The 11,656-nt window shown below is 42.3% G+C and overlaps 1 protein-coding gene across 1 annotated transcript in view; it reads left to right on the top strand.

Annotated features, from left to right (window-relative positions):
* Positions 1–11,656, top strand: part of nhsa (Nance-Horan syndrome a (congenital cataracts and dental anomalies)) — a 46,358-nt gene extending 34,702 nt beyond the window's left edge. The window contains exons 2-9 of the mRNA XM_053482343.1: positions 791–943; positions 1,589–1,689; positions 1,975–2,037; positions 4,219–4,402; positions 6,698–6,829; positions 6,948–9,689; positions 9,762–9,885; positions 9,986–11,656. Of these exons, the coding sequence (XP_053338318.1) occupies positions 791–943; positions 1,589–1,689; positions 1,975–2,037; positions 4,219–4,402; positions 6,698–6,829; positions 6,948–9,689; positions 9,762–9,885; positions 9,986–10,553 (4,067 nt within the window). The 3' untranslated portion in view covers positions 10,554–11,656. The remainder of the gene's footprint in view (positions 1–790; positions 944–1,588; positions 1,690–1,974; positions 2,038–4,218; positions 4,403–6,697; positions 6,830–6,947; positions 9,690–9,761; positions 9,886–9,985) is intronic.

Genomic DNA, 11,656 nt, shown 5'->3' with positions numbered 1-11,656 from the left:
TTAAAGTCTTTATTTATCAACATCATTATCTCTGATCTCTGTGTGTGTGTGTGTGTGTGTGTGTGTGTGTGTGTGTGTGAGTTGTTTGTCCCCTCTTACATCCTGAAGGAAATTTAGTCCATGAATCTGTTTGCTTTAATCAGCACAGTGTTTTAATAAATACTGTACACACACACACACACACACACACAGACACACACACACACACACACACACACACACATAGAAGTTAATTGGAGCTGTAAAACCGTAGTACACTGTAAACTTGTCATCACCTCAGGCTTAAACACCAGGTCAGGGTTTTAGGACGCCCCGCCGCGTCATGTCGCGTCTCTGTCAGCGCAGGAGAGGCGGGTTTAAACACGTACACGTTCTCCACGTCTTCACGTCTTATCTGATCACGTGAGAAGCTCGAGTTCAGACTGAAACGTCTACATCTACAAGTCCAGTTATTGTCAGAGTAATACAGGGTCCGGACTTTGTGTGTGTGTGTGTGTGTGTGTATGAGAGAGGGTTTAAAAGTTCCACACACAACCACAACATGGGGCCATTTAAGACTTGATGTCCACACACACACACACACTGCACATACACAATCACAGTCACCACGCCATCTTTAGTAGGTCTCACCCTCTGATTGGAACTGGTACAGTGACACACACACACACACACACACACACACACACACACACACACACACACACTCTCTCTCTCTTTTAGTTGGGGTTTTCTACTAATTTCCAGGGCTTTAACAGTTTCTCTTTCTCTCTCTCTCTCTCTCTCTCTACAGCTGTCTCGAGTCTGGATGTTGAGAGTAAACTCAGTGAACATTTCCAGTCTGCTTGGCAGCTCCACAGAAACGTCTTCATCCCGTCGAGTCGGCCGCCGTGTGTCGAGGAGCTTCACCTCCACGCCAAACAGAGCCTGAGCGCGCTACACAGAGGTCTGAGCACTCAGCAGTCACTAACCAGTCACTAACCAATAACTAACCAATAACTAACCAGTCACTAACCAACAACTAACCAGTCACTAACCAGTCACTAACCAATAACTAACCAGTCACTAACCAATAACTAACCAGTCACTAAGCAATAACTAACCAATCACTAACCAATAACTAACCAGTCACTAACCAACCATCAATAATGAATCAATTATCAAAAACTAACCAATTTCCAATAACTAGCCAATTATCATTAAATAAGTCACCAATAATGAATCAATAACTAATCAGTAAAAAAAAGATAAAAAAATTGTAAAATAAATAAATAAAATGATCTAATCTAAAAGATGAGATAATCAGTATCTAACCATTTATGAATAACAAATCAATAAAAAATTAATCAATAATAACTAATTAACAGTAATCATTAATCATCTGTTAATTAGTGACAGAAGCTAAACAGTGATGACACTTTTTTTATTATTATTTTTATTATTATTATTATTAAGTACAGTTGTTGTGTCTTGGCGTGAGCTCCCATTGTGAAAGAATGTTCATACTGCCCTCTAGTGGCCATGATGGCAAAACACAAATTCTCTCTTCCTCATTCTTCCACGTTTGTGTGTGTGTGTGTGTGTGTTACAGATCAGCAGCAGAGACAGGAAGTCAGTGAGCGAGAGCGGAGGGTGACCATCTTGATAGCCCCGCCCACACCCATTTCCCCCTCCCACCATACACTCCACACGGTAATCACTAATCACACACCTCTCTGTCTGTCTGTCTGTCACCTCTTTCTATTTTTTTTTTAGTTCAGGGTGAGGTTGTGATGAACAAAATTTAGCATCAACACACACACACACACACACACACACACACACACCTAGACTGCCTCCTGCTTCTCAGAGCTTTAGTCTCATTGCTGTCCATGTGGGACATGTTTATGTCTTCTTCTGTGTTGTTGTTTGTTGTTATTGTTGTTGCTGTTGTTTGTTGTGTGATTAGTTTATTTTCTTTGTTTTTTTGTGTTGTAGTTTGAAAGCGTTCGACCCTCTTCTCCTACTGAATGTTGCCACTTCTCCCGCTGGAGCAGACAGGTACAGCAAGTCGCCACTAGCCCTAACCCCTAAACCCTAACCACTAAGCCCTAACCCCTCATGCCTAAGCCCTAACCCCATAGCTCGTTGAAAAACTGCAGTGCAAATCCAAACCTTTAACGGCTACCCCTTAACCCCATACCCACTATTCCCTTAAACCCCTGACAACTACCACCTAACCACTAACCCCCAATCCCTTACAATTAATCCCTAATCCCTAACCACTAGTCCCCTAACTATAACCACAGTTTCCTAATTACTATCCATGACTACAACAGCTCTGAATCTCTAATCTCAATTATGGAACACACACATACACACACACACTCATAATCAACCACCGCCTGTTACAACTCCTCTAACCTCCAAACTCCTAATCACTACCGCTTAACCACTTAACCCTAATCACTACCCCTTAACCCTTAACTTACTTATCCCTTGTTCCTTGTGACCACCTTTAATCCTCTTCTATACCTGCACACACATCGAACATTTACATTCTTTAGATTTTTTTTTGGTGGAGCCATGAACAGTGTTTATTGTTGCAAGCACACACACACACACACACACACACACACACACACACTTACAGGAGATGACAGGGTTTCAAGGTGGATACTAGTGTGTGTGTGTGTGTGTGTGTGTTTGTGAGCACCCCATTTTCACATACAAACCACCACACACTCCTGAGCGTGTACAGAAGAAACGCTGGCTCTTACCCCGACCTCACATCGTCTCCTCGAGCCCTCCAGCATCTCGATTATCCCCCAAGATTCTCGTGCGAATATTCTGTGGACTGATGAGCGTAAAGAGTAACTATTTGGAAGTTGTGTGTCCTGTTATGTCTGGCGTAAAACTAACAACAGTGTTTCATAAAAAGATCATCATCCCAACAGTCGCACATGGTGGTGGTAGTGTGATGGTCTGGGGCTCTGCAGCTTCAGGACCATCGCAACCAAAATCCTGAAGGGGAACGTCCGACTATCAGTCCATGACCTCAAGTGCACTCGGGTTATGCGGCAGGACAATGACCCGAAACACACCAGCAGGTCCAAAGTGAAGGTTTCGGAGTGAACGAGTCGAAGTCTGGATTTGAGATCCTTAAACAGTCCATTCATGCTTAAAAACCTCCAGTGTGGCTGAATGAAATCAATTCTGAAAAGAAGAGCGGGCCAAAATTCCTCCACAGTGACGTGACGTTCTCACAGACACTTGATTGCAGTCGTTCCCACAAAAGGTTATTAGGTTTAGGGAGCAATAACTTTTTCACACAGGGCCAGGCAGGGAGGCTTTTCTCTTTAATAAATGAAATCATCATTTAAAAACTGCATTTTGTATTTATTCGGGTTATCAGATGATTTGTTTGATCATCTGAATAATTTAAATGGTAAAAAATATACAAAAAAAAAAAGAAGTTAAAAAACACCAAATGGACAAATACTTTTTCACGGCCGTGTTTAATAGACCAGACCAGAGATATCTTACGTACACACTGTGTGAACACCAGGGAAGTGCAACACTGAGGGGCTTATTATTACCTCTGCAGAGTTATTTCTCTCTCACACACACACACACACACACACACACACACACACTCTCTGTCCCAGTGATCCCTGCCGTCGCTTTGATTTTTTGATCGCCTCTCATGACACACACATTCTCTCTCTCTTTGGGAGAAGTTTCCATGGTAACCCCCCTGCTTTGTGAACCCCATTGATTGTGAGGCCTCGCCTGAGTTTGACCCCTGTTTAGGGTGTGAGTGTGTTAGTGTGTGTGTGTGTGTGTGTGTGTGTGCATTGTGTATATACGGGAAGCCGACACTCTCAGCACTCTCAGTAAGCGGGTGCGCTGTACACACTGGGGTAAGTGTTTACTTTAACTTCATACTGAATAACTTGGAGAGGACACACACACACACACACACACACACACACGCTTTTTTGTTTTCTCTCGCTTTTTTCTTGCTTGTATCTCTGGAGTGCCGATGCATTACTAACACCCTGATCCTGACTTACATGATCTCTCTCTCTCTCTGTCTCTCTCTCTCTCTCTGTCTCTCTCTCTGTCTCTGTCTCTCTCTCTCTCTCTCTGTCTCTCTCTCTCTCTCTGTCTCTGTCTCTCTCTCTTTGTCTCTGTCTCTGTCTCTCTCCACCCTCACTGTGTTTTTCCTCTCGGTTCCAGGTGGACTTAGACCCTGATTCCGTGTCTTTAGGAAACAGATCCCGGTTCCCCGTTCCTAACGTTCCCTCTCCGTTGGACACCCAGACTAACTGGAGCGTGGCCCTGCCCTTACCCACGCCCGAGGACCGGATGAAGAGCCAGTCTCAGGCCGTGGTGTCCTGCCTGGTACCCATCGACGTCACGGGTAAGAACCAGGAAAGGGTTTTAAACCGGTCTAAACCAGAAGCAGATACGGATCCTAACAGTGTGTGTGTGTGTGTGTGTGTGTGTGTATGTGTGTGTGTAAACTCATGATCTCTTAGCTGTGCTAAGCGGTTCATTTAAGTCAATCGATTTCGTGAGATGGAGGTAAAGAGGCAACCGTGTGTGTGTGTGTGTGTGTGTGTGTGAATTCAAAAACAGCTTGCTTAGTAAAATTCCTGTAAGGATGAGATTTAAACTGATGTTGATCCCAGACGCCGCGCCGTGTTCCGGTGTGTAGCGGTAGAGGAGCTGGGAGTTTTGATCAGGTTGTGCCGCACACCGGTGACCTGGGGATCAGATTGTCTGCTGGCGACAAATGGAGTTCGTAACTGTTCTAAACAATAATGACGATCCTTCTTAAAGTCTACTGCAGCATCACTCGGGATTAAGATGTGATTAACATGTGATTAACGTTACCTCAACATGTTAGCAAAGCGCTCAGTTCATCTGCGCATGTCAGGACATAAAAAATATCCTATCATCACTTCGTTATACACCAGCGTCCCAATAAAAACGATATATTATTTTATAGTTTAAGCCTAATTTTTGTCATTTTTGTTAAACAATCAAGCAAATGCTCATAGCAAAAAAAGCTAATACAGAAGAATATTTTTTTTTCATTTTTCATTTAAAGAACTTAAGAAGGGAAATTTTACACAACACAAGCTGCTTCCAGTGAGTTCAGTCTGTGATTATTTATTTTTTTTTAAATGTAAATATCACAATATCTCAGAGGTGTATTGTAACATAACGTATCATGATATCAGCACATCTTCGTATCACCCAGCCCTAATGAGATAAACTGTCTATTTGTGGTTTTTCTCACCCATATGTCAGTCAGCACGTGTAAAACCTCCAAACATTATTAGTGTAACATTTACACGGAGATTTCAGTCTATCCATTAATGATCATTTGCTTGCGTCTCCTTTTTTTCAGGTACGTATTCCTAACGCAAATATTATAATGACCCCTAGTCACATGACCAAGTATTTAAACATTACAATGAGCCAAGTCACATGACCAAGTATGTAAATATTATTATAAGCCCTAGTGATATAACTAAGTGTTTAAATACTATAATGAGTGCCTGTCATGTGATCAAGTATGTCAATTCATCAATATTTATGTATATTATCAATATTTAATAACCGTGTCTCGGCGGGGTCTGAGTGTCTCAGTTCTTCTTTTACACACAGTTTGTAGGTGTTTTTTTTTTTTTTTTTTTTCGTACATGCACTGAACTGTGCGTGTCGTTTTCAGAGGATTCCTCCATCGCTGCTCGTCCCTCGCCGGCGTCCGCCTTCCTCAGTGAGACATCTTTTAAATGTCCATTAATGTCCATGCCTCATTTCTCCCAAACCCACCATCCACTACAGGACAAATGTTTTGTTTCTCAGTTTCAAGCAGCCACTGTTTTAAACAGTAAAATAATTATGATTTAAAAAAAAATTAATAATAATAATAAACTAGACTTCTAATTCAAATGTCCAAGTCATGTTATAAATGCTGACGCCTTTTTGGCTGTCCTCAGTCCGTAATCTGTGCCAGAAAATGCAAAGCTGTGAGACGCTGCTCTGCGCATGCTAATTAGCTGCATTAAAATTACAAAAGGGTTGTAAGGGAATTGGTCCGCTCCGGGCTGGAATGGAAGCTTAAAAGGATTATTTTACCATGAAAACACAGGAAATGATCTTTATCTTTGCATAAAGTTAACCAAGCCTGTAGTTATCTAACTGTTAGAGGTTTGATCCACTCTGGATTTAGCTTAAATGCACATTTTATCCGTAAGCGCTAACAATGACGATAATTAGCATGATCTTTATTTTAAAAAGTCCATAAAGCTAATCAGTCTCTGTGACCTTGCATTCTCTGTTGACACTGCTAGAAATGTTTTTTTTTTTTTTTTTTAAATAATGTTAAAAAGAATTGGAAGTTTTTTTCTTCGGTTCTCTGTTGTAGCTCCATAACAGTGATTCCCTTTTTTTCCCTTGCATGCATTTGTGTGTTGTGCGCAACACTGACACCATCCATAAACATCAGTCATAAAAGTTTATTTAACCATTTTTAATGATATAAAAAAAAACAATCTGTTTTAATACTTTAAAGTTTAATTATATTGTGGGAAATCTTATGAGACGTCTAGCAGCTAGAGTTAACAGCCTCCGTGTGGGCAGAGTGTGAGAAACGGGAGGGATTGGCAGAGAGCAGCTCCTTATGTCTTGGCGCTCTTTACAGGGGCCGGATTCGACAGAGATGCCAGTGTTCGCAGCTCGCTAGTCTACTCTCAGTCAGTGCTACAGAGGAGACGGAAGCTGAGAAGGCGGAAAACTATCACGGGCATTCCCAGACAACTGCAGCAAGACTTTGGTAATTCTTTTTGTTTGAATTTTTCTAATTTTATCACATTTAGTATAATTTAATTGCGCTTGGTCAGTGATTTACATTTACTGGTAATCACTAACTGAACGGTGTCCCTCTTTCCCAGATTCTGATGAGTCACCCGCGGCTAGTGAGCAGCCTGTATTAGTGCACTCCAGCCCTGAAGCTCGCCAAGAGAACCTCACACCCACTCGTCTCAACACAAGAGACTCTGGCTGCCAGACGGAAGACTTTCTCATTGCTGTTGCAGCACCATCTCGTAGACGGATCAGAGCTCAGAGGGGTCAGAGTGCGACTTTTCCACTTTCCCATTCCGCAGGAAACATACCCTCCCTGCCAGACAGTTCGGATACCATGTTCACCACCTCCATCAGCTCCCATTTGCGCTCGCATAGCCTTCCTCGAGAAAGCGCTCGATTACTAAAAGAAGTCCAGATCGGCAGTGATAACGACGATGGAGATCTTTTACCATTTGAAAGAGAACAATTCTTTTCAGGAACAGGAGAGAACATGCTAAAAGATGAAGAAGAGAGCACTGGTGACCAGGTACAGCCAGAGAGGCAGCTAGGTAGCTTTAACCAGCATCCTGAGAGCCCAGAGCATGTGTGGATGCAGAGAGCTCGGTCCCATCTGCCATGTAAAACCGATGAGATCTCGTCGAGCTCTGACACGTTCAGCAGTCCTATACACTCCAATGCTGGAGTCCTGGCCAGCCAGATTGACCACAAGGATGACCACCAATCCTCCAGTGGAAACTGGAGTGGCAGCAGTTCCACGTGCCCTTCACAGACATCAGAGACGATTCCTCCTGCTGCCTCACCACCTCTGACACACTGTGACTCAGAGCTGTCTCTAAACACAGCTCTTAACATCACTGAAGATTCTCCTGAACCATTCTCTGGGGACAGGCTGCATGGTCTGCGTGGTCACCGAACAGGATCTTCTGCTTCCAATGCAACTGACATGCTAGATGATGGTGGAGTTAGCACAGCAAGCGAAGCAGACTGGAGCTATCCTCAACATAAGCACAACAGGTGCTGCCAGAAAGACTTCAGTCCTGAGGGCTCTAGGGAAGGGGAGGGCAGCCTAGAGTGTCCCAGCTTTGTTAGCATAGCCACAATTGAGAGCTTAGATAAACCTCCTTCTGACAAGGCTGACACTATGTCTCACTTCTCTGTGGATGCAGAGGGCTACTATACCTCCATGCACTTTGACTGCGGTCTTAAAGATAGTAAAAGCTTCACATACAACTATGCATCTGTTGACCAGCAAAAGGAAGGGTACAGAGGTTATGCATTAAACAAGAAACACAGTCTTTCTCTAAAAAAGCCAAAGGTGAAGCCATTGCCTCCAGAACGTTGCTCATCATTAAAGAAAATTAGCAGCCATGCTAGATTAACTCCTGAAATGACTGAACCAAAGATAACACCTGAGCAGAACTTACTGATGTCTTCCAAGGACAGAAATTCACCATTAGCGACAGATGACCACTGTGACCAGGGAGCTGATGAGGAGCTGGTGGAGGCCTACGATGGGCAAGTTTCTAACCAGATTCCAGATGTTGCATTGCTAGGATCTACAGATAAACAGTCCTTAAAGCACAAGGAAGTTATACACTCTGACTATGCAGATCTTTGGGTTGTAAATGACTTGAAATCCAATGATACTTGCAGATCATTGTCAAACTCCAGCACAGCAGCAGGGACAACAGTTATTAAATGCATGAAGTCAAAAGAGAGCTCAGAGTCACAGTCTGGCTCAACGACTGCCAGTCCGTCACTGCCATCTGTAGAAACTGAATTTAGACTACCCTCCCCAGAGAAGCTGGTAAATCTAGCATCCCCTTCCAGTGGCTATTCCAGCCAGTCTGAGACACCAACATCATCTTCTGCTTTTTTTCCAAACCCTAATCCCTTGTCTCCTGTTGGTGGAAAAAGGAAACCAAAAGTTCCAGAGAGGAAATCCTCCCTCACTTCACTGCAGAAGCACACATCCAAAGAGGACCTTGAGCTACCCATTATACCCCCCACCCATCTTGACCTAAGTGCCCTTCATAATGGCAAGAAACCTTTATCCCACAGAAACCACATTCATATTCCTAATAACACAGTGGCTCTGCCCACAACTGAAAGCGTTGATCCCGGCAGCAGCAGTCCTTTGGAAATCACCCCAATGATGCTTCATTCTGTCCAACTACGTTCCGTTAGCAAACCTAGTCAAGAAACCCACAATCTGTATTGCACAGATGCTTCCACTAGATCCACTATGTGCCACCTTAATGAGTCCAGAAAGCCTTCTTCTTATAAACACCTCACTAGTGAATCCCCTTCTGAAGATAACTGTGAACCGATGTTTACTCCTACAGAGGAGCTAGGGTTTGGGAGTCTACCAAGGATTTCTTTTACAAAAAACAGATTTGACAGGATAGCTCCAGCATCTCTTTGGAGCACCAGTGCTTTCAGCACAACTTCTGAAGAAGTGAGCCGAGATGACACGATGGTAGACATATCAGAACGAAATAAGGGACCTCTTGAACAAGAGGAACTCTTTTTCCCTCAGAGCAGTATGGAAACAGAGAAAGAGCAGGAAGTGGTGCTCGCAGGAGAAAACCCCCAAACAGAATCACTACCTGATCATCTGATCACACTCTCTACAAGATCTGATAAATTTGACCAAGTGCCTGATTTGATTCTTCACTCATCAGTGGAATCTTCAGAAATCGATTCAAGTAGCAGTGCCAGCATTCATAGAGAGGAGTCAGCATCATCAGGTGGTCCAACCAGAAGTGCCTCACAGGAGACCGTGGGGGAAGTGTCTACACCTGATACCGAGGATTACTTCAGCAAAGGTTAGTCACTGTTCCAGAGTCTGAACGAAAAACAATTTTAATTGTTAGCTTACTGTTAAAATTTCTTTGCAGAATCCACACCGAGTGAACCATTAGCATCTCCTTTGACAGATGAATCAACAACTGAGGAGGACAGTGTTTTCCTTTCCCCCACTAAAGCCCGTACAACTGAAGATCTCTTTGCCATGATTCACAGGTGTGACTTAACTTTAAGGTTTATCCTGATAAATTATTTTTTTTTTTTTTACCAAATACTGAATTTACGCTAAAGATACATTTATAATCTTTTTTTTAAGGTCAAAAAGGAAAGTCCTTGGCCGAAAGGACTCAAAAGGAGATGTAGCTGTTCGGAGTTCCACTTCCTCTCCTGCCACCTCCCCAAGTACCCCCGTTACACCGACAAGCTCGCAACGAGCATCAAGCCAAATATACAGGAGCGTCAAAAAGTCGAACACCTCAAGCGAGGAATTCAAACAACTTCTTCTTAAAAGGGGCAGTCGTTCGGATTCAAGCTTCCGTATATCAGCGACTGAGATCCTGAAAAGTCCCATTGCATCAAGAACTCTCACTGACTCTCTGTCAGAAGGTACAAAGCATCCCGAAGATTTCCCCTCCCCATTCCAGCCGCAGTCTCCGGAGAGAACCACTGAGATTCTTCATAGCCCCTATCCAAAAACTACCGTGGAGGGGTTCTCCTCGAAAGTTTTTAGTTCTTCCAGACAAGGCCGTTCAAGGTTACCACCAGCTGCGAACAGCAGTCGTTACAGCACACGTAGTCGGCATTACACAACACCCATGCAGGCGATATCTGAGGGGGAAACAGAAAACTCAGATGGAAGTCCACATGATGATCGTTCCTCTTAAGAGAGGAACGTACCTTCTACCAGGTGTTTATAAGAAAGGAAAAACAAAAATCAAAACTACTAAAGTTTTTTTTTTTTTTTTTTGACGATTTAAGCAATTTTAAACCTGTGCTAAGTTACTGCCCTTGTGTAGCCAGAGGGAAAAAAATGTTTACAACTTATGAAATTGTCATGGTATATGCAGCAATGTTTATAAGCATTATGCGGAAAAGTTCATTTAAAAAATTTTATGATTGCATTTTATATGGGCATTAACTGTGAAATCAATATAAAACCGTCAATGATAAAAAAAAACGTAGGACAATCAGATTGTGGCCTTCGACACTGTTGTAGCAACGTGTAGATTTTTAAAGTATACGTCAGAAGATCGATCTGGCTTCAGCTAGAAATGACCCTCGTTTGGCGAAAACGTTTTGCAGGATTATTCTTGCTATCAATTTGCACTTTTTTGAAATTGTAATTTTAAGTGACCTAAAATAAATATGCAAATATCTTAAGTAATGATATGAGATTAATTCTTTAAAAAATTGAGTTGATCTTTATTGTGTTTAAATTGATTAGATGTTAAGATTCAAACCCAAACTTTTTATAAAATGGGTATCACCTTAGATTGGTACCTGCACCTCAGCCAATACCACACCCATTCTTGGTAGGTTGCTTAGATGTATATTTTTATTAGTGTACATCACGTTTTGCTCCTGTGTAACTTAAGCAACAAGCTAGAAGTGAGGTCCAACTATATTATACCAGTGAACATGTGCTTCCTTAACTTTTTCTGAAAGTCTTAACAGATATTATGCCGTATTAACCCGATGAAAACAAAACTTCCTCCTTGGTGCAATAAAAACAACAATCAGTGCATTATTATTGGACCCCAATATAGGACTCTTCCAAATGGTTGATCAGCACAAATTTTTTTTTTCGATTGACTTTATTACTTGTGGTTTGCAAGGAATACATTTAGAAAGTCAAACTATTTAAAAAAAAAAAAACCTGACATCTAGTGGATTTGTTAAAACAAAGCACACATCAACCAATTGGTAGACATAGCTCAATCAGGTTCAACACGTTTTTTAACAAGATATAATGAATCAGAATGCGCTC

Source organism: Clarias gariepinus, chromosome 22 (assembly GCF_024256425.1).
Source record: "Clarias gariepinus isolate MV-2021 ecotype Netherlands chromosome 22, CGAR_prim_01v2, whole genome shotgun sequence".
In the NCBI taxonomy this organism is placed as follows: Eukaryota; Metazoa; Chordata; class Actinopteri; order Siluriformes; family Clariidae; genus Clarias; species Clarias gariepinus.
This window is presented reverse-complemented; position numbering and strand designations above follow the sequence as displayed.